Raw genomic sequence first — 23,989 nt, 5'->3', positions numbered from 1 at the left:
ACATTGTGATCTTTTCCAGTTCATTTATGGTTCAAAATACATAGTGGGGTCAAAATGTGGCCTGAGCGGTAAAGAACAGAGGTGGGTTCTCTGTCTCCCAGCCTGGAGGCAACAGTAACTTCCCCCAAATCAGGCTGAAACCTGGCCAGCTGCTACAGGCATTGAGAGGGCTACACTGAGGGTGAGACAAGCTATCAAGAGACCAGGGCAAACCCCATCTCCAAAGGATGCCACCTGCCCTCTTCTCTTGTCGCAGGGGTGAGGAGGGTAAGGGCAGCGGGTTAATCGGTTCCAGCCTTCGAGATTCAGCTCTTCGGAGCTGCCGCCGCTCCCTCTTGCTGCTGGAGGGCAGTGCCTGGTGCCCACTGGCACTTGCCTTTCACATGGGGGTGTAGAGGAGGAGACCACCGCCTGGGTCCTCGGCAGTCATTCATGCAGAGCTGGGATCCCTGAGCTTTAGGCCGTTTCGTGATCTTTCGCCTTAACTTCTTGCTCGGGCTAGTATTTACTGCGCTACTATAAAAGAACTGAGCAAAGAAAGACATGGCCTGTCCATCTGCTTTGCTGTTGGCTCGACTCCTAAGGGAACACAGCATTCAAGAGAGAACAAACAAATCCATGTGCTTCCCCTTTCCCCAGCACTTACTTGCACACTTATTAATGTCGGGATACCGTGTCCCATAGTATCCGCTTGGACACGAGGAAAGACATACTCCAATCTGTTTCATGCCAATCCTCTCCAGAACAAAAAAGAGCCTGGGCTTACATGACAGGCATCCGTTGTAGTCAGAACATGTAGCACACCCTCCTTGGCAACCCTGGCTCACATTAGGATGCACTGAGAAGACAAGCATTAAAAAAAAGAACAAAAACAGTGAGAGAACAAGATATTAGACAGGACCATGAAATAATGGCTCCTCTGTACTTGGAAGGGTGGACCGTCCACCTCTCTGACAGCTCTTAAAAGATTGCTTCATTTTTTCTTGTGTCTCTTATGACCTGACATTTCATTTCAGCGATTATTTCATCTGCATAAAAATGAGAAGCTCAGCTGATGTGCTCACATCTTGCAGAAATAGCTAACAGCAAATTATAGTTGAAATAGATTTTATGGAGCAGCAGCATCCTAGAGAACAGTTATTTTTCTTCTAGTTATTTTCAGTGGTTTTCTGCCTTGTATGCACTTGGCTCAGCAGATAAATACATGTTCACTTATCTTTGCTTTTCCTAGCTAGATCATTAAAAATCAACCTAGTGTATAATTTCCTTCATTGACTAAATGCCATTTGATTGAGTTCTGCTGTGCAGGAATATGCCCTGGTAAGATCTGATGCTAATTTGCCTTAATAAAAAGACAGAGGAGAGCCATCCTTCTCACCCTCCTTCTTTCCCTGGAATGTTCTCCCTGGCATGTTTTTAATCTCTAACAATTACAACCTGATGTTCAGACTTAACTGTGGCATTTACCCTGCTCCAGACCCAGCATGGAGCATAGGTAGGATTATATTTGCCTTTCAATTGAATTGTTCTAATTCTTCAGACAAGGAAAGGAAAACTTATTACACTCACTGCTTAAGACTATTCAGTTCTTCTTTAGGGGCTTGGAGGTAGCAGAAAAGAGGATGCTATTGCAGACTCTCTTTTCTATAGCAGACATTAATCAGTGTATTACTTCTCAGTGGTGGAGAATAATGTTTTGCCTCTTCCTGTACTTTAGGAGTTGTTACCTACTTTTACTTCTTTCTCGGTTGCATTCTTAAATAGGAGTTGGATCTGAAAAATAATTAAGCATCAAATAACTCCAGACCCTGTGTCCCCTGTGTTTTGGCCTTCTCTTGTGTGAAAGACCCAGGCATTTTTCTGAGTGTAAGCTTTCATCTCTTAGCCTGAGATGTCTGTTTCTATTTCATCTGCAAGAGAAATCCAGTCCTTGTTCACATTTGTAAATGCTATTTGTAAATACAAGTGGCTTCCTGTTCTGCCTTCTCTTTAGGCGAGTGATAATTTTATAAACACACACGTGACATACTTTGATTGCCTATTTTAGTATGTTGATTCGATTTTTGCCTGCAGACACTGCTAAATAGCTTGCATACACAGTGAACTTGTTTTTGTCAGCTCCTTTCTGTAGATCCCTTGGAGGCAGACCAGAAGCCCATATGACTCCATGGCTTACAGGTTGAAAGCCACCGCTTTCTGCTGGCTGAGGGGAGTCTGCCTGTGGCAGGGAAGTTCAGGAATACCTCTGTACTTTGCTCACTTGCAGTTTTGGCAGAAAAGACATGGCCCGTGAATGGGAAAAGCACTCCTCTATGCTCTGAGGTTTCGATGACCAGTCCCACAATCTGAGAAACCTCAAAGGGAGTTCAAGTTCACTTTTGCTCTTTCATTAATAGAATGAGGAATGAGGGTTGTTTCTCTCAGCAGGGCTGACCACATAGGAGAAGAGCAAACTTTGGCCCTGCTGCGGACAAACAATTTCAATGAGAATATAAGAACCCAATTCTCTGTGCCCCCAGCGGCACTCGCTTTGTAGAACAACCTGGAGAAAAGTGGTTTTACTACCAAGACACACCACTACTATGAGAATAAATGGCATTCTGCGTATTGAGAAGCTGCAGCCCCCATTCAGTTATCAGACTTGCTTTCACTAGAACCTCAAAATGATTGAGTGCTCAATAAGTATAACATATTTTTCTGAGAAGATTCCAAAGATACAGAGTATATTGACTTTGAAATTAAAAGCCTGAAAAATTGGCTTTCTTTTTAAAGTTAAATAAATTAAAATGTCCTTGTCTGTCTCTCCCCTGTCTTGTGGCTCTTGTATGAAGCTGCTTTCAAAGGCAGATGCAGTAATGTGATCTAAGAAGCTGACATTATTTAAAAACTATCCATGACTTTCCTTCATTAAGTCTGACAGAGGGAAGAAAAAGCAGCTGAAGTACAAAATAATTGTCATCAAAGCTGCTATATAAAATATGGATGATCACTTTTGACGGGAAACATATTATGTGTGAGCACCTGTGACATGTCATTATGAATAGATTCTCTTGACAGAGAAAACATTATGTGCAACTGCTCTGAGGTTAAGCTGTGTGTGTGAGCCCTTGAGACAGGCAATACTTCGTTACCGAAAGATGATAATTCTCTATAGCTAAGATCCATTACATGGCCAATTTCCATCTCCCTTTTAACTCCAGAAGTATTAAGTATAAAATAAAGTGTACTCCTAGCCATTTTCATAATTTCTGCCTCCTTTCATGCATCCCAGATAAATTTCATACAAATAACTCGGCAAAAAAAGAGAAAGCCTGTAGTTCCAAGAGGAGAATCATCTTGTCAGTATTATGGAGCAAGGAATAAGTTAAAATATGTAAGTCAAGCTCCATTTGAAGGCTGATTTAATGCCATGTTATAACTCAACGTGTGAAGCAAAACAAGCTCCTGTTCTTGGAAATGCACAGAGCAAAAGTCTTATTGAAAAGTCAGAATTGACATTTTAAATGAAGACAGACGTTTTTTTCTCTTAAAAGCTATTACAAGGATCCTTTTTTGATTGTTTCCTATTGTGCTTGGCATTTCTTTGAGCCCTGTATCTGTGTAATGAAACTGTCTCTCACTGTGCTTGTTCTGAATGCTCGGTAGAACCTTATTCTGGCTCAGGCAAGAAGCAAAGCAGGGACAGCCGAGTGCTCCAGAAATTGGTGCTTCTTGAGAGCACAGCACTGGGCTTTGTCATTGAACCTGGGAGAAAATAAATGGTGGAGGAAAAATACTTGTGTCTAGAAAATGAGATAGCATGTTTGAAATAAGGCATCTCCAAACTCCAGCTGAAGATCTCGTTCTCATTCCCTCTCAGCCTCCTCCCTCTCCAGTTCAGATCCAGGCACTTGTCTGATCCCTGCCATGTAGGGGATGGTCCCTCCCTTCCTGCAGAGTCCAAGTGGGGTAGAAGGATTCCAGAAGGAGATGGGGCAAACTCAGGCTCTGAAACATCTCTCTGCCACAGAAAGGGAACTTATCACTGCTGGTTACAGAACTGGCCCTTACTATTCCTCTCTCATTGCAGCAAGGTTAGTTAGTTAGTGCCTGCAGATCTCAAGCGCTTCGGCAACTGCACGCCATAACCATGAGGAAGCAACCAGAAGTTTTACCTCTTTTTTTCTCCCATACCAGACGCTGTGAGCTCAGAGTTTTAAGTGATGTGCTGCAACAAGCTGGGAACATAAACCCCATCTGGTGAAATCTGGCCACGGTACACCCCGTGTAAGCATTGCTTCAAATTTCTAAACTTGGGTCAACAGTAGAAATGGGTAAGTAATGTATATCCACTTTAAGAAATGCTTTGAAGTCTACAGGTGAAAAAGCACTAGGAGAGCGCAGACCACTCCTGTTAGCCCCAAGTTTTAGATGTGGTAAGAGGGACAAAGAGAGGTCCGGTCTCTTGGCAGAGGGGCAGGCCCTGTGGCCTCCTGTGTTAGGCACTGGCTGCAGAACCAGGAGGTCTGGGCTTTAGCATTGCAAATAGGTCCAAGAAATGCTCTTTCTTGTAACCACTTGGTCTTTGGTGCAACCTGCTCCATTATAAAGACAAATAAAATGAAATAGAAAAAATTCTCCACAACCCTCAGAACTGACTTAGATGATGATAAAGTATTCTATGCATGGGCTGTCAGGAGCAGTGTCTGCCATTAGCAGTCTGCAGTCTGCCCTCTTGTATTCAAACGCTCTTTTGAGCACAGTGAAATCCTAGACTCTCAAGGATGGAAAATACAGCACAGCAATGGTCAAAAGCAAGTGGTGGGAGCACAGAGACCCACAGACAAGTTCTTCCCCATCTCTTACACGAGCGTCAGCCAGACCTGCTGACTCATCAGGTACAAAGTATGTGTGTGCAGGCGCGTGACTGGCTTTAGGTCCAGAATCCATCCCTCCATTTTTCCTTTTATAAAACCTAAATACTGGAGATCAGAGAAGACACTAAGTTAATCTTGAACTATTCTCTTCCCCTGCCTGGCTTTAAGCCCTTTTTGGCTTGGAGGCCTTTTTTTGTGCAAGCTGTTTGTCCAGATATTAGTTTTAAGCCTCATTAGCAAATGAAATCACTGGGGATTTTCCTTTCTCAGAATATTTTCCAAAGCCCTGCTCTGGAAACAATGAGTTGTGGTCTCTCTGTTAAAAATAGAAAGTTAGGGACAAGGAGCTGAATTTGAGTCTGAACTTTCAATGATGAGACAATAGGAGATTTTGACGGCATGCAGCAAATAAATTCTAAAACCTTTGCAATGAAAATTTTCTATCAGCTTTACTTTATACATAGATTAAAATTTATGGGATCAAAAAACGAAAATAAGAAAATGCAGGAGGGATCCAGGTGGGCGTGTGTTCTGACAGCCAGAGGAAAAGCTCAGGGTAGAAGAATATTCTTTGCCCATTTGCCGCAGCTGAGGTGCACTCTCTCATCACCAATCTTCAACGACAAGATGTCCGTTTAGAGGCTCGCTCTTGAAATGGATGTGCTAGACAAATGAAATCCATGCCTGTTAGAGAGCTGCTGCTACTCCTGGTTTCTCGCCTTGGGCGTTCTCACAGGAAATATTTTCACAGCAGAACTGCTCTGGAATTTGGCCTCCCCAGTTGGGCTGCCCCTCGCCGCGAGACCCAGGACCTGCCTCGGCGTTACCCACCCTGCGGCATCCACACGGGCACCAGCCCTTGTTCTGGGGGGGAAATTTGGGACAGGATATCACGTTTTTTCTCGTCACTGATCTCTCCGTGCATTCACTGGTGTTCATTTCTCTGTCTCTCGCCTAGTGCGAAGTAGCTGCCTGTGGCAGTGGCCTGAAAACAATACTTCATGTAAAGCAGAGCTACTCTTAATCATGCGGACCATCCTTTAGGCAAACACAAACAGCAGTTGGCAGTGAGCTCTTCTAATGAGAAAGTCATTAAGGAATTCAGTTTGCAAACCACAGCGTATTTCCTCAGACTCTTTCTTGGACAGCGTTTCTCTGTGTGGAAATGCATTAGAAGCGGAACAGACAATGGCGGGGCAAGAACATTGAACCAACGTGTAGGCAACGTGCAGTGCGGAGCAAGGAGAAAGCCCACGAGTGGTGGGACAGCAGGGGGAGAGCGTGTACACATGGGTTTGATAAGTTTGTATTATCACTGCTAAATAGATTGCCAGCTTGGGCCGAGGTGAAACCTGAGCTCAGTCTTGCAGGCTAAGCTCTGCTTGATCACTTGGCCTTAAATCATCCACAGGGAGGGAAGGGACTTGATGTGTCGGGATGGGGCAGCAGCTGGGCTCTGCGGGGAAGATAGACCCAGACGTGGCGATTGCTACATTGGATTGGCCATAAGTTTTCTGGGATGCATCCAAACCAGTAGTGATAGCTGAGGAATGGGCACTCTCTGTCCAGCCTCCCCTGGATCTACAGGAGTCTGAGGCGGCCTTGAAAGGAGAGGCAGCTGCAAAAGGAGTGAATAGAAAAACCAGTCTAAAAGTCAACTGTTAAAGGCTTTACATCTTCTGTTTCTTTTTGTGATTTGTGCTTCACAAATCCTTAAATGTTTCTTTTTAAGAGGATGGCAACTCCTCCAGAGATTTGCCTGACTTCAATTTTACTTCAGAGCATTGCTGCCTTCTATGGCAGAAAACACATAGCAAAGAAGATCCTCAAGTGTCCTCCTGTGTTTTGAAGGAAAAAGATCCCATAAGGACTGAAAAAAAGTTTCCTCGAACATCTGTCTGGCTTGACAAAATATCTTCCTCCTCAAGAGGCACTTCCCATCTGAGGGAAAAGAAACCAACCTATTTTGTTCACCAAGTGTCAACGGTTCTAAAGAGCAACAGAAACATAAATACGGGACTGTCCCAGTCTCAGGGAGTATCTGTAACCGTTTTGTAGTGATGTCTATGAGCAAAGAGGCCCTCAGCCCAAATGGCCAAGATCTCACTGGGGAATGCCTCATCATTATTAAATACATGTCTGGCAAAGGGATCCTGGAAATTAAGTATACTGGCTGCCAGAACACATTTCCCCTGAATTTGGTTAGAAAGAGCATCAACAGGCTGAAAAATCTCACCAGGGGTGCAGAGTTTTATGCAGTCTCCTAGCATCTTCAGCACAACAGAAATCAGCCACAGCAACCACAAATGGCTCCTTCTCATTCCAGAGAGTTTTGTAAATAAACTGAAAAATTCTTTTCATGGAGAGAGAAGGGAAATTGACTTTTTTTTTCCCACGTACTATGGAGCACCACCAAAATTCAGGGATCCAGGAAGTTTAACCAGTATAGGAACCAAAGAGGATCCCTGAGGCAAGTTGCCTTAAGCACTCTGGTAGTGATGGTAAAGGTAGGACCAGGTCATGCAATACGTTCTCACATCAAGTTCTAAATCCTATAAGCAACTACAGATCTTACTTTTAGAGTCAGCTGTATTTGTTTCCAAATACCCAGCCATCAAGACTATACATTGTGTCTTCTCTAAAAATGGAAAGCTGAATTACATTATCTCCTCCTTACTGTTTAGCTAGGAAGACCTGTTCTAGAAGCAAAAGTATGGGATCTATAAAGAGTAGCAACCTAATAGTTGTATAGTTAACGTGTCATGACACTTGTCAGACTCAGCTACTTGCAAATAAAGCATCTGCGCTGAGATGAAAAAAGGAGGCCTGAGTTTTGGAAAGAGGATATATTTGATGCACATATGTTTAGATTATTTTAATACTCTAATCCTGCAAGATGCCGTCATGAAGATCTCCAGTTGATTTTACTCTGTTCATATGCACACAGAACTCTAAAAACAAAGTTGTCAACATCACTGTGACTTCCATGACTCCCCAATCTTTTCCCGACAAGAGACGCATACTTCCATCAAGTAAAAAAGCACAGCTGTATATTGCACATGCTCATTCTTTGAAGTATGCAGTCTTTCTGCTTGATTTTCTGCTTGATGCTAGCGTTCCATCTGTCGTTTATGTATTTCTAAAAAAACTCATTGGTGCTCAGGTTGTCCTGGTGGCAGCAGAGCCTGCCCCCTGCCCCCCCTCCCCATTTGCTTCTCCTGTTTTGTTCCTTTAACATACTGGAGACTTTTATTGTTGCGTATTACACAGATGCTCGTGTACTTCCAAGCTGTATAAGGATCGCTCAGCTCATACTGTCAACATTACACAACTACAGTAGCATTTGCAAGTTTCTTGTTTCCCACAGGGTCTTTTGAGACTAGAGTTTTTCTCTCAAAGTTTTGTTTCAGAAACCACAGAAAGAACAGCAGGATGTAACAGATTTTACTTTCCATGCTGGGGACTAGGGAGAAGGGTTTAGACAGCAAAAGCCTGTAATCCCATGTTGAAGCTATGATTTTCTACTACCATGTTTACAGCGTTAAAAAATTAATAAGCCAGACAGCAAGCCAGCCCACTGCCTTGGCATTGTTCAGATGTGCCTTTGGTCAATTATTTAATATCCTCCCAATTTTGTATATTTTCCTAAATGGAACTGATCAAAAGTTTGTACTGAATGAAATAATTTTTTCTGTGTAATGATTAAATTCATACCATACTGAAGCTAACTAAAAGCCCCAAAGTATGTTGTTTGCAGTGGAACTGTTCTGGACTGATGCCTGCAAACATTGAAGCATAACCTGTCTCTTTAAATGCAAGTGTCACATCAAGATTTGAACTCAGAGTATAGATACTAAGGAGTATCACAGTGCTGGGAGGTCTCTAAAAATTATTTTCTCCTATTTGTAACAAGGAGAAACTCTGATCTCAAATTTTCGTAAAGGAAAAAGGGTAAATTCTCCAGGCTGACCGGACCATGCATCTGTCAGTGACACAAAATACTGTCCAAAATTCTGGGTTTAAATTAATGATTAAAATACTAGTCCTAGTGACTGCTTCTCTGTGGTAGTGCTGTGCAGTGATGAATATGCCATCAACTCTCAGCAAATGATGACCCAACTATTTTCACCTTTCCCTCATGCCACTGGCACCCATGCCAGTCTAAAAAAAAGACGTCAAAGTTTTTTGAGAGCAAAGCGTGAACAGTATGATATGAAATTGAATTCAACTCTGATGGAAAACAGACAAGAGGCTTCATCACCAGTCAGCTTGGACTCACTGCAGAAGTCCTGGCCCACCAAAGCCAATGGCAAAACTCCTGTGAAGAGGCGGGGGTGAGGATTTCACTTATTTGTTAATCAACGTTAGGGTAGTCCATGGTTTGGAGTGCAGTTATCGGATTTTTAGAGGGCAGTGTGGTTGGATGGCCTGTTTTGATTGGAGTTAAGTAACAGATGAGCAAGATTTAGGTAGGCATCTGATTCTTGAGAAACCGACTCAGTTCAACAGCTCCGCGTGCCTGGCTCTTCTTGTGAAGTAACTATGAATGGCACGTAGTTAGGGCTTGTTTCATCACCCCTTCTGTGCGCTGCCCTCCCTTTGAAGTCTGAGCCTTCCCCTCCCAAGTGGCTTCGCTGCCTCACATGCTGACCCACATGAAAGAAATTTAGCGCTCGCACCAAGCATCATTCACTTCCCCAAAACCGTAATACACCTCACATCACTGCAGTGATACACAGCAGGCAGTTTACAGTCGAGCTAAAACCATGCTAGGAAGTATTTGAGCTGAATTATTGGGGCGCTGGTGATGAAATCAAGGGTATCGTCCATTTTGTGCTTAAGCAGGGATACAGTTAATTTTTCATGTGGTGGGGTACCACCACTTCTTCGAGGATTTGTGCACCAATCAGCTCAGCTGATTGCAAGAGAAAATGAATTAAAATGAATTAAAACTGCTTGGGGTTGGTTTTTTTTTTAATGTAATATCTGTAAAAGTACGTTCTTCATCCCAAAGCCAATTAACAGTATAACGCTGACGCATAAAACTTTCCAGATAGTTATATTAATTGAAAGCTTATGCACAGGCTGTATTTGAAAATAGAAGTTGCAGACTGCACGGGGTTGTTAGTGACTGTTGTAGCCAGCGGTTGCACAGACGGGGCGAGCTCCGTGCAGCCGCGCAGGTAAATGGCAGGCAGCGCCATTATGACCGCAGCAGTCAGTAAGCCAGTCGATCACGGCTTTCCCTCTAAACCTAGCTTGCCTGCAGCAATCCTATGGTGTGCATTAGTGGCACTAAGAGGTCCAGGCAGAGGCCAAGCCCCCCTGTTGTCCCCTTGCTGCCACCTCCAGCATAGGAGACACCCACCGCGGATGCTGGGTCAACGGCAGATGAAGGCGGGTTCCCTCTCACCTGCTTTCATGCACGTTCTTCCCACCAAGAGGAGCCCCATGGCCACCACCTCCCTTGCAATCTAAGGCTGAAAGCTGCCAGGCTGCTGCAGCCTCTTGAGGATGCCCTGGAGAGGATGTGCAGCAACCGGGAAATCAGTTTAATTGACTAAAGGTCCCTGTGACTGTTTTGCTTTGCTCTGATTTCTGCCCATAGGGATCACACCTATGGGGCATGACAGAAATGCTATTTCATAAGGATTTTCAAGAGTGGGATCCATGTGAAATTGCCATAAAATGCAAAAATTTATGAAATATTCCACAAAAGGTTAAAAGATAATCTGTTTCACTTTGTTGGGAATACTTGGTTTCAGTTATTTGGAAAAAAAAAAAAAAAAAAAAGACAAAATTATGTCAAAGCTTTTTTACAAAAAATTTCTAGAACTTCAATTTAAAAGAAAAAGGAAATTCTAAAGTAAAAAATTAAATAAACAGAGGCCACCTATTGACAATACTAGGTAAAGAAAAACAAACAGAGTTACATAATTGTGTAGAAACCCAAGAATTAAATAGCTAGGAAATTTAAGGTTTATGTTATGAGTGTTATTAAACATTTTATAGTAAGAACTGTAAAGCCAAAGGTTTTGAATCCACTTTAATGTTTTTCTCCAACAGTAAAAAAAATATGAAAAAAAAGCGCCTTATGTGTCTTTAAAACCAGTTTAACCTAACCTGAAGACAAAAACTTTTGGAAAGATTCATGGTTAATCTATAAATTATAACTTTTAGGGATGACTGATTTTTATTTGTCTGATATATTATTTAATTTTACTGTTGCACATCCAAAGTGATATCTGACACTTTTTTTTCACAATTGAACAAGCAGTCTTAAAAATATACTTTTGCTAAGGTATTTCACCAATAACAATAGTAGGAGTCACATAATTTAGGCTGGATCACAGCAGCATCCTGAGGGCACATGTTTAACCTTACACTGTGCGTGCAAGTACAATTTGTGAGACACCTCTTCCTACCCAATCTGATGCACAACAAAATGATCCATTTGCTGTTTCGTGGCCTGAGAGAGCTGCTTTGTTGGGTGTCGGATGCCTTAGCCAGCTTGCAAAGTATCCTTGGCACTTTGCAACAGTGCTCTGTTGAAGAACATTTTTCTAATAACTACAATAATAAGAGGACTGTTCAGTTCTGTTTTGTCACGCTGTAAAATAATGAAATTAAGCTGATGCAGAATAAATGATAGAAATAGAACCCGTTACTGCAAATAGAACCATCTAATATAAGCTATACCAACAATTAGTTAGGCTTCGGTGAAAACCAAACATCCCCTAGATATTAGAAAAACATGAAATCACAGCAGTTATTTTTAAAGCATCCAATATGATGAATATTTGGCAGCTTGACTGGTGGCTAGTGGCTTGCGGCACCACGTTGGGCTGCCATGAGACAGGGCTCGGATATGAGATGACCGCAACAACACCACTCCAAATGCTGGGCTGCTGCAGAAAAAATTGTGATAAAAAATGACACAAGCAGATGCCAAAATGGAATAAGTGAAAGGAAAGGTTGAACTGTGCCCTAGCATGCAAACATCCTTCATAACTGAATCCTTGACCTCATAAGAGTTTCATGAAGCAAGCCAAGCAATTTGCTGTCACAGAGAGGTAGCAGTTCCCCACAAGGACTTGCCTCCGGTGACAGCAAGCAAAATTGTAAATGCTGTCCTGGGGTAGAGTGATGGACCCGGTCATCCAGCTGTAATCTGTAGACCACCAGAGGTCTGCATAATGTTAGAAATGAGGAAAAACGATAGCAATGGCATTGGTTCCTCACCCCCAAAGCAAACATATACACAGTCCAGTACAGATAAAAAAGAAACAAACGGTGTGGAAGAAAATAAAAGCAATAGGTGTACTCTCAACATCTAGTTACTTTGTCTTTCCCTGTATGTGAACCCCTGCTAACAGCACCACTGGGTTACGTGCTTTTGGAGAAAGCTAGGGGTTCTTGGATTTGAAGGTTGGTGAAGTTGCCTGCTTATGGTCCCCTTCTAGTGTTGGAAAGTTAAAAGTATTAGCATCCACATTTTCAAATCCAGGGCCTCCAGTGAGACAACTAATCTCCTGCTTCATTCCTATGTACATAACCTGATTTTCAGAGTGCCTGTGGAAGATGCAAGATGGTCAGAGGTCTGAAAATGCAGCTATTTATTTGGGAGTCCAGTCAAAGGATTGCTGCTTTGCTTCTAGAGCCAAACTTAGAAGTTTTGGCCTTGTCATCTCTGGGCTTCAATTTCTTCATCTGCAAAGGAGAAATGATACCTATCTCTTAGGAGTGTTGAGGTGTTTAATTCATGGATGTTTACAGTATGTCCTCAGCTTTGGCCGAAATTCCTGGCTTCTTTGCACATGCAAGACTTCATGTGCAATTCTGTTCCTGGCACCGCATTAAACCTTGCTTTATATGGGATTCTCTCATATACATCAGACTGTTATGAACACAACTACTGAGTCATGGGTGCAAGTGTGGTAACAATTTATTGTAGTCACTCGCACAACCTTTCCATGCACAGATTTCAAAGGCGGACTGAGACAAGTTGAGAAGCCAGTTCTTTTAACTTTCTGATTTCTGCTCTGTGACTGAAGAGATTAGATTATTGGAAAACATGCTATTAGCACTGGCTTGCGGCCAAAGGGTCTGCTATGCATTCTGCAAGGGGTGCTGTATTTGCTGTAAATTAAGGAAAAGAACTGGGTAAGTTACTCCAGCGAGGAATGTTCCCTTTGGGAATTGTCCACAGCAAACGAGAGCTGTGGTTGGTGAGCAAAGAGCAACAGGGAGAAGAAAAATAACAAAAAAGGTCAGAAATTTCAGGGAAATAAAAGGCCCCTTTTCTCCTCTATCCTGAGCACCAAGTTAACAAGCTTTAATGTTTGTTGATCCCCTTTATGCTACTTTCTGCATACCCAGACCCAATTGAAAAAAACCCCGAACAATTACTGTGTAAGCCCGTGCTTAAATTTCTCCCCATTTGAAAAAGTACATCAGCATATGGTTACCTTCACACATGTGTTACAGACCCCTTGACTTCAATTAGACTTAAATACCTGATTAAAATTAAGGACACATTCTTGAATAGAGGCTCTTGTGCTTGGAGCAGACACATATCTTCCTGAAGTAGGCAAAAGCCTAACTCTTAACATACTACCCTTGAAAATAAGACCTTCAGCTTCTCAGCTGTTAACTAATTCAAAGTTTAAACTATTTTTCATTTTTTAACTTTTCAATATTTTTAGGTTAGAGAAAATAAAATATCAAATATTTTCAACACAATGACTTATGTTTTCATGGTGTTCCACAGAGCACAGCCATTATTCTTTTCTCCTTTTTTAAAAGATTAAAAAAATACATTCTCTTCCCTCATTCTACAGAGAAAAACATAGCTATGTGAATTCAAAAGGCTTATGAAAGGCTTTTGGTACTACTTTAATTTATTAACTTTTTAAAATTAATGTTCATGCATTTTAAATCACTGCCATTGTATTTGGGAGTAAGACTCCTACCATGCCTGGAGTTAGCAACTCCATTAGCTTGGAGTTACCTGTTTCTTTGCGTCTCAGCAGTAGACCCAACACAGATGATAATTTCATTGCTTTTTTAATATAAAGATTTTCAACTCTGAGATTATGAAATAATTTTATAAGGGGCTACTAAACTATATCCTGATAGTAAGGGAAACATGTTGCTTTGATTTCATTAAGAATCAAACTGGTGTCCTATAAAAGGAGAGACTCAAAGTCCGTTCATTAATCTCTAAAGTATCTTTTTCAGCTTAAATCTGCTGTTTACTATGTAATACTTTCCATACCAACAGCATATGTAACACTCCATATGGAAAAAAGCCAGTACAACAAAGGTGTTCTCACAGAAAATTAGAAAGAGGTGTTCAAAGGGAAGCCAAGTGAAAAGGAGGCCAAATGATCCAGGAAAATGATTACAAAGTTTTTCATGGATATGTGAAAAGGCGAATAAATATAATTATTGCAAACTGTATTGTGATTTCAACCATCATTAAAAAACCCCAAGAACACAATATAATCAAATAGCAACAGCAGCAGTAACAGTAAAACTCCAAATATACGTGCAGTTCTGTAGGACCTTTCACCTTGTGGTCCTCAAGGCACTTCATAGCAATCAAGCAAGATGCAGTTCCATGACGTAAGGAAATGCTTTACGGGTCGTATTACCTTTCTCTTAGGTGACTGCAGCAGCTCTTTAACAACACATGTTTGGAGAAGAAAGGGAATGCGCCACTTGTTTGATAGCTGCCATAACCAGTCTGAACCGAGACATTTGGGGTACCTCTAGCTCTGAAATTGTGTCTCTTGCCAGCAAACCCAGCATGGCTGCTGTCAGCCTTATTCTGCTCTATGTTGCAAGGAGGAGGTGTAGCCATCCCAATGCCCATGCTGAAACAATAGTTCAGTACTAGGGATTCAGAAGGGTCAGCACATCATCTCACTGCTGTTTTCTTCCCCCGAAGATACCCAAGCTTTGCAGAGCCTGGACGCTACGTAATGCCTGAGAGCTGCTGGTGGTAGGTGGGGCACAGCCATGAGGGCAAGCGGCACTGGGGTGTCTTCATGGTCTTCACGGTCTTCAGTTCCAGTTGCTCGGTCACAACGCAGGAACAGCACTGTGGTAGACCCTGCTCCAATGTTTCTGTTATGACTTTATAAGCAAAGAACAGCTCCGTGGAATTTTAACACTAGAAGAGTTACACTGGCATGGAACGGGGCAGAGATCAGATACATTAAAGCCTTGGTCATGCCTGTTCTTAGAGGTAAAAAAAACCATAGTAAAAACTGCATCTAGCTTTGTGGAGTGTTTTCTCCAAAACCAGCCTTGCCTGAGGTGCACTCTACAACAGCACCTCTTTTTCTGGGGGAAAAAAAAAAAAAAAGTCAGTCTGTAATTAAGTGTTCCCCCTAAAATATCGGATGCTATAAAGCTATCTGCTACTGGAATTAAAAATACAATGATCAATGGTTGGAACTGGGCATCAGTGAGTCTCAAGTGCATTATCCAAGATAAATCTCAGAAAGCCTTGGTAGTTACATCATTGCAACAGTCTTGGGGAGGCAGTAGAATCTCAGTCCCATGTATCCTTCAAATAAGAGGTCAGACATCTTTCTAAAAGCATGCTGTAGTTTAACCATAAATTATTGTGCCTGAGAAAGCAACCACTGAGTGGGTCCTACAGTTTTTGCTAGGCACTGTCAGACATCCCTTGCTGCTGCACCCCTGGCTAGGGGCTGAGCATGCTGGCGAGCCAGCCGTTTGTTAGCATTTTGCCTTAAGATAGCATCAGCAATACCATCATTTTCTTACTCGCAGTGAGTTGTATTATGGTCATCAATCTGATTCCGATGACATAAAAGAAAGAGAATTAAATAATTGTGGATAAAAGCAAATAAAATTGCCATATTTTTAATATAGGGTGATGATCCAATATTTTCTTTGTGATTTGAGAACTACTTGCTTCACAGGAGTTTTCAGAAATAAAATAAACTTCAGTTTCCTTAAAACAAACTCCACATTGTTGCCTTATGAACAAAATTGGATTTTTATGTCTCATGAGGTTTCAATGTAGCATATCTGCTGGATGAGGCATCAGTGTAAGCAAACAGATGGTAGGAGACTTGTTGATTTTACCACGATATATTTGTGCAGAATAGAGAAGGGGAAAATCTCAAGAAAGTATCCTTTTGATTTCACATGATTTTCTCTTCCTGTGTCTTAGCCACTTGTCTAATGCAGTTTAACATTCACATGAAATTACTGGCAAAACAAAAGAAAATTAACAATACCTTTTCATTTTTTAAAACCTAAATATGTATCTAAAATTCTTCAGCAATATGGACTCTTCCTCGGTTTGTTTATTCCTTATAGCAGAGGAAATTAAGAAAGCACTAATAAATTAATATTTTAAAGAGAATGTAACGATGGAATGTTGTTTCATGTAAAAATGGAGTGGAATAATGGAATACTTCTCCTTTTTCAAAAAGCAGAAGGAATAACAAGCCAAGTTATTCACTGTTCCTGTCTTTCCTAACTACAGCATACATTCCTCTTTGTTTTTTCAAACCAGCATCTGGGAGGAGATTTTAAGGTGCTGTCTTACATGGAACTTGGAGACACCATTACCTTAACCAGCAGATTTCCTCAGCCAGCATGGCTGTGAGCAAAAGAAGAAAAATTACCTTTATTATTATAGCCTCTCTTTTTATACTTTTCTTTCATCCCCATTGCACTGTGGCTCCTGCTCTGGAAGTGTAGGCTCCCTGCTCCTGCTGATCCTGGGGTATGCATTCACCTCTGGGCTAAGTGGCTGAAAAGTGCTTCTATTCTCAATCAGCAGTTTCACACTCAAATTGCATGTGCCTATGCTGTAACTGACCATATGGCAATAGAATAGGAAATTTTGAGAAACGATTGTTTTCATCATGATTGTTGCATTGTAAGATAAGTGGGAACGCCCCACAGCATCACAAACTTGAGGGGAAATGATGTCCCAGCAATCCCCCTGAAGTGATGTATAATTAAAACGTCTGCTGCACTTGAACATTCAGGCATGGCTCCAGAGTAGGAATTAAGAGCTCTGGAGGTTCAGTTCCCTTTCAACTACATTTTAGAACCTCTGAAAGATTTTTATCTAATTTTAAAAATTAAGGTGCCTGCACTTAGGGACCATCTGCCCCGGTTGTAGGCACTGAAGGTTTGGACATCCATGATTGATGCAGATGTCCAGGCTCCTCAAGCCTCAACATGGGTCTTGTTGGGTTTAACTCTTCTATGGACAGAGAGGGGGAGATCCTCTGGGCTTGGGGACACCAGACTTTGTAGTCATTGGAGGCAAACAGACGCTTCCAGGGCTCAGTCCATCTGAACTATCTTAAACCTCTGCCTGAGGATGGGATGGCCTGGGAATTGCCATGCTAGTCCAATGACTAGCTCACTTGTTGGTGTTTATTCTTTCAATGCCTGCAGTAAAGGGAGATGGTTAGATTATTTATTTGGATCAAATGTCACTGCTCTGTAAAAAATCAACAGAGCCCTGCCAAATTACCAGTGGACAATTTGTTCCTTGAGGTACGTAAGAGGTCTGACCACCTGGAATTCAGCAACATTTGCAAGTAAGTGATCTGTGTGTCTTAAAATGAGATCACTGCTCTTGGCTGGTCTTAGAAGATAACTCATCTGCCTCCTTTTCACTTTTTGAAAAATTATGACAATGCCCTCTTGCAAATCTGTCAAGAGGATTAATATGAGAAATGAACTGGTCTTTGTACAGGTTTTGAAAGGTGCATTCTCGCTGCTGCTTATTATTATTTTAAGGTGAATACAGTCGCTTAGGGGAGTTTTGTGCAGAACAACTCCAGTTGCTCTCAGGTATCCAAGCGCACTAGCTTAGGAACACTCCGTACTAATTTCTCCTCTTCCTTGAAGAGCCCATCTAGTCTGCCCCTCTGCAGCTTTTCTAGAGCATGAGCATCTCTTCTGCCTGACTTCCTGAAGCTCCTGTATATGCACGCATGGAAGTACAGAAGAAGATAAATCGCCTTGCATCCTACCTGACATTCATCATCCTTGCCACTGTCAGAAGCTCAGGACAGGTCCTCACCCTCTCCTCCTGCTGGCTACTGGCTCTAGAGGTGGAAAAGTGGCAGCACCTGGCAGCCTATAAACAAGTGCAGAAAGACCAAGGTCTAAAGAAGACTTCACAGCTTTCTGTCTCCTGCTCTTGGACACAAATGTCATGTGGTGCAAGGCCAGGCCCAGCCCGTAGCTGTCGTTCTCTGGCGGATGGCTACTGACTTCAGCCAAACGTCAGAGCTGGCCCTCCCTCAGCAGCACTTCGAAAAATGCACGGCATCTACTGGAGTCAGGCACACCACTGCCTACACTTCGAGTCTGCCTGGTGCTTGGGAACTGGTACTAACAACATGGTACTTCATTTGTGCTGGGTACCAGTTGACCATGCAGAGCGAAAGCTGGAGCAGATACTACCTTCTTTGCTCTTGACACCAGCCCAAGATCTGAACTAGTGAGGAGGCTGTTAATAACTTCTTTTGCCACCTCCCTTTCTGTTTAACTTGCCGAGGCCTGCTTCAGGTGATCACAAGCATTGTATCTTCCCCTTTTCTTTCTCCGGGAAACCCGCAGCACCAAACTTTACCTCAACAAGTTTCATCCTTGTTCCCTGCTGTGACACTGAAGCCAGCAACTCCATGAGCCACCAGGATGAGTGATGGGAGTACCCAACAAGTCAGCATGTTCCTGCTCACCAGCTCATACCCAATTCTCCCGTTGCCCAGCTTGCTTTTATTTGTTTCTTCAGTAAAGATCTGAACTCACATACAGAAAACAGTGACTCTGAGTTTGAGAAATCAGATGTGGCGATGAAACTGAAACGAAAGGATGAACACAGATAACTCCTTGAGACTATCCAGACATTTTCTTTAAGGTAGCGGGACAGGAAAGGAGAAGGAGGCTGCCAGCTTCAAAAATTAGATATGATGCTAAGAGGTCTGCCTTACGTGTATTATTTCTGAGTACCAAACATTACCACCCCAGGAAAGCATCACGAGTGGCCTGGATAAGCCCCAGGCCTTTTTGCTTGCAGGACCTAACCAGTGTAAGGTGGACACTGGAGCCAAGTCTTCTGATCCATTTTCTACCCCTTCTGTATTGGAACCAGCACGCTCTACTTACTCCAAACTGACAATAAATAATGTAATTAAAATGCAAAAACCCCAAGATCACCAACCTTTGTTGGGATAGAAAGTTCTGCTATGGTATGCACATGCATAGGCATATACCTGCTGTCCACTGTGTTCCTAGAATATCACGTATTTTTTCAGCAAAGAAATTGGCTAGTGTGTAGATGCATTTATGCATCTTCATTCATCTCAGTTTGTTGTAAATATGGCCTTTTTTATCCTCAGAATTGAGTCCACTGGAAGGTGACTTCTGTCAGCATTACTTCTTAAGCATCTCATCGTCAGCCCTAGAACATTGTTAGCGTTCATCCCTTCTCTGCTACTAATATCACACTGTACAGTGAACATTTAAGACACTGTATAGTCAGGATAATTTTAGAATACAATAAAAGTTACAAATTCCACCAGAGCAGTGCTTGTCTTTTCACCTATAACACATGATGATTCTTGATACAATTTGGGGTGGGAGGGGGCCTTGGGGTTTGGTCTGGGTTTTTTTTTTTATATTTTGGGAGCAGACCAGAAAAAGGCAAAGATGTCCAAACTGGGACTCTGAGTACTTTTGCAGCCTGATACAGATCATTTAAAATACGTTGGTCAGGGTAGCGCACTCTACTCATTGCTGTCTAGAAGATTTGCAAGCATGGTGCACGCATTACAGAATGCTGTCTCTGCACTGATTATTTATAATGATAACACACTGACACTCGAATTACACTGTGTTCTGGCTGCTGCCTTCCAGCTTGCCCTTTCTTACAAGCAGCCTAGGGGTAGAACTTTCATATGCATTTGTAAAGTGCCTATTGCTGCAAACATTAATAAGAGCTATCACTTCGCAGCAGTTACTTACACTTTGTTTAATCTCTAATGGATTCTTCTAAATATTTGCAGTAGAACACTTGTCAGACCAAATGCTGGAAATTACTGGCAACTTCCCAGCAGCCGGAAAGGAAAGGAAAGGAAAGGAAAGGAAAGGAAAGGAAAGGAAAGGAAAGGAAAGGAAAGGAAAGGAAAAGAAGAGAGAAGAGAAGAGAAGAGAAGAGAAGAGAAGAGAAGAGAAGAGAAGAGAAGAGAAGAGAAGAGAAGAGAAGAGAAGAGAAGAGAAGAGAAGAGAAGAGAAGAGAAGAGAAGAGGAACCCACTCATTGCATTCTTCTGTAAGTCAGGTTCTGGATTCTGTAACTTGGTGGCACTGAGCAAGGGTAGTCCAGAGAATTATGCACGCACCAGCCTCAAGTTGTGCTTCAGCCACATCAAACTGCCTCTATTCTTGCTTATCTTGAGGGAAGTGACTGTTTGCTTTGCAGACCCTGAAGTAAATAAACTGTCTGAAAGGGCAGCGGCTGCTGCCAGAGGTGGAGGAGCTCCCAAGTATATGGGGATGCCAGCGTAGGGCACGGTGCTGTTTGCTGTTGGTTGCACTGCACCCTGCGCTTGGGCAGTCTCTTGGCTGTTAGATCTGGAGCCTGCAGTATTCCCCTGTTGTTGTAGCTCCCCGGCACAGGCTGATTGCAGGCATACAGACTATAAAAAAAAAAAAAAAAAAAAAAAAAAATCTAAGCCCGTGAGGCTGAGGCTGAAAGCAAGCCTTTGGTGGGCTTCATGTCCAGAGCCTCTGAAGTTGCCTTGGCTCTGATGTGCAAGATGTGCGTGAAGGAGGTGTGGAGGAGGAACAAGAGGATGGGCAGCGGTGGAAGCCTGTGGCTCCTGGGAGGAAACTGCGTGCCAGCAGCAGCTGGCTGGCAGATCACCCACCAGGTTATCCAGCTGTGCCCAACCAGTGGGGGGACGGCGGCTGCATCGCTGCTTTACAGCTGGCAGAGGTGCCGGCCGGCCCATGGGAGGGGGACCTGGGACAGGAGACGCTTGTCTGGCTTGCTGTCTCCCACTGTGACACAGCAGGTCTGTACTTACACAAAAAGGCTTCAGGGATTGTTGTCTCGCTTTGGAAAAATTTCCATTGATTTGAAGCCGAGAGCCTTGCCTGAATAAAAATCTGTGAATTTATCCAGATATAGAAGTTTTCTGTAGTATTTGCTATTGTAAGGGCCTGTCATAATTTTGAGAGATGTGTGTGTGTGTGTGCATGTGTATGTGTGTGAATGCATGCGCGAGAGAGAGAGAAATCTCACTGCCTAAAACTGTTCTGCCAAGATAAACTTTGGAGCATTTTATAAATTAACTCTGCTCTATGTGTTTATTTTTCTTTTGGAGATTCTAAAAGGAGACTGTTCAACTCATCTTATTAGGGGCAGCATATTTTTTTAAAGAGAAAAATAAGTTCCTGCTCTGCACTGGAAAGTATTTGCTATTTTCAGCTAAAAGTATTCTTTCCTCCTGACCCGGCATATTAGATAAGATTTATATTTCTGACCTGACATTAGGTAGTTAAGATTTATTCTTCTATATTAACTTTACTGAGCTTGCAAGCTATTCATTTACAGCATAGGGAATATATTTATGGCAGAAGCAAAGAAAGTTCACTACAAAGTAGTAAAATATGTTATTAGGAGTGTCCCGTAGACTGATGAAAATTGTGAGTACCCTTGCAGCTGGCTCCCTTCTGGCTCTTTTTTCCTTCTTTGTTATTTCAACTTTAAAACTTGAATTTGAAGTCAGTTGCAATGGTGAATAACTTAAAAGAGTCCAGATGATTCTAATATAGCCACATATATATACGTATGTATATGCTGTGATTGAGAGGTGCAGGGAAGGGGATAACAAGTGACTTGAATTCTCTCCACGTTCTGCTGGCAGTGACCCAGGCATAAGTAACGCTGGACCTCGCTCTCCTGCCAGTATAAATCAGGAGGAACTCCACTGAGGTATAAAGCTGGTGTGTGAGTGAGAGCTGAATCAGATCTAGAGCTTTCCTCTATCCAAAGGTGTGGGCCTGGGCAATCCGTTAATGTCCAACCGACTTAAAGAGGGGAACCGCAGACTATGATGGAAACCTGGAAGCACTTCAAGCCTCTATAGACAGAAAGTTGGAAAGTCAAAGGCCTCCTATTGAAATCGGTGACAAAACCTCCCGTTAACTTCAATAGGAACAGAATCAGGCCCTAGAAATGGCTGGAAGCCAAAGAACTGGATGGCTCAAGAAATAGGTAATAGGAGCTGATGACTTTCACCAATAAATCACCAATGCAAACCTGGCCGTGCTCAGTTTAGACTCAAAATTGCTTTCATCTGATGTTTGTTTGAAACTGTTTGCATTGTAAAACCTTCAAGAAGAACTGGCAGTCGTGATAGCTGTCTCAGCAAGAGGCCGGCAGCTGGACGGGGTGTGGTATCTCCTCCGTCCCCATGTCATCAGAGGGAGTCCATCTTAAAGAGATGCGAGAAGCACTGGCCTGCCTATAGAGAGAGCAGTGCTTGGGCTCTGCTGTTAACCAGCGGTTTTCTATTTCAGAAACTGTCAGACTAACTCTGTAAATCCACTTAGACTGAATATATTGGGGGAGGGGGTTATGGCTTCACAGCAAGCCAAGAGGAGGAGTAGCTATTTCCATTTGTAGACATTATTCAACTGCTGTCACAAGAGAGAATAGAGATGTGCAGAGCTTTGAGGAATTAAATGTGTCAGAGAAAGGGCTTGGCATAGGGAAATTTTGAACCATCAGGCATTATGAAAGCTGGGAATTGCTTATAGAGTGCAGCAAGCAGTGCTGCGCGTTGCAGTTCAGCTGATGAACTCCGCTGCCCATCTCTTCTGCGACACCGCATCACTCCGCAGCTGAGGAGGAGGATTTTGCAAGTTGTACTAAATGGAGGCCAGTTGCCCTGCCATGTATCATGGCACTCCCTGACAAAGTTGTGGGGAAATGCAAAGCATTACATAGGGGACTTTCCTCCCCCCCAATATTTTTGCAAACAGTGAACTTTTTCTGCCAGTCCCTGAAGGGCCCTGTGCTGCTCCTTGGAGAGCAGTAGACAAACTGGGTGAATATTTTGGCATCTGTGCTTGGCGAAACAGCCATAGCCATGTTTGATGTCAACTGACACATTCTGAATAGTTCACCACTTTCCAATCTCCACCCTTCATATTCTTGTATTTGATAGACCTCAGGGCTATGTACTCTATTACAGTATGCAAACTTCTCCAGCTCCTTCCTTACTTCTACCAGGCCACATCTGACAAAGACTCCAAGGATTCACATCTTTTTGTATATGCAGAGATTCATAGTTTGTTTTTACAAGCTGTCTTTGTAAATCAAAGAAGCTGTTCACTGCTTCTTTTCTCTCACCAACAAACCCACCGCTATCATCAAGTCATCACACCACAGCTCAAGGGTGTCCATTCTCTTTCCACCATTTCTCCTCAAAACCCTGGGCTCAGAACTGTAAGCTGCAGTAACTTGTGGCTTGGCATCAAAAGGGAAAAGTATGCCAAGGAGGAAACTTGCTTACATATACAAGTAGGGGAGTGAGGGAGAGGGAACACTAAGGGAGTGTTCCTTTGGGGTGACACTAAGGAAGAACAGGAATTGAGAGGATGATAAGAAAAAAAAATATTTTAAAAATTCATTTGACAAAGGGCACATTATCATATACCCTACCTAACATTGTCACATGTGAATTCTGGTGTGTCTGCTCTGGTTCACTACATTCACCTGCTAGTTCTTGTTTCCAGCAGGCTTGGGTTGGATCCAGGCATCTTATGGCTAGTTAGGAGGAGTTGGACCACGCCTGTATTATGTCAGGCAGGCTAATGGAGCTGGTCTAGGGTTCCTTTACCACTTGCTGCTCCAGAAAATGCAGCATTTTGGGTCTATCTCTGTGCTCACTGATTTAACTAGTCTGGTTTGGTGTATGTTCTCACTCTGCGAAATACTTTGAGAAATAGTGCCTGAGTCCAATACCTGTAGGAAGAGAGGGAAGAGGGAAGCTTGACAACTGTAACTGACTGGATGGCAAAAGTAGGAGAAAGCTCACGAGTACA

At 42.6% G+C, this 23,989-nt stretch overlaps 1 protein-coding gene across 1 annotated transcript in view; it reads right to left on the bottom strand.

The window, feature by feature from the left end:
- Positions 1–23,989, bottom strand: part of RSPO3 (R-spondin 3) — a 62,398-nt gene that overhangs the window by 26,457 nt on the left and 11,952 nt on the right. The window contains exon 2 of the mRNA XM_049818148.1: positions 647–838. Coding sequence (XP_049674105.1) covers positions 647–838 — 192 coding nt within the window. The remainder of the gene's footprint in view (positions 1–646; positions 839–23,989) is intronic.

Source organism: Accipiter gentilis, chromosome 15 (assembly GCF_929443795.1).
Source record: "Accipiter gentilis chromosome 15, bAccGen1.1, whole genome shotgun sequence".
NCBI classification, from domain to species: domain Eukaryota; kingdom Metazoa; phylum Chordata; class Aves; order Accipitriformes; family Accipitridae; genus Astur; species Astur gentilis.
The sequence above is the reverse complement of the archived record's forward strand: the minus strand, read 5'-3'. Positions and strand labels throughout refer to the sequence as shown.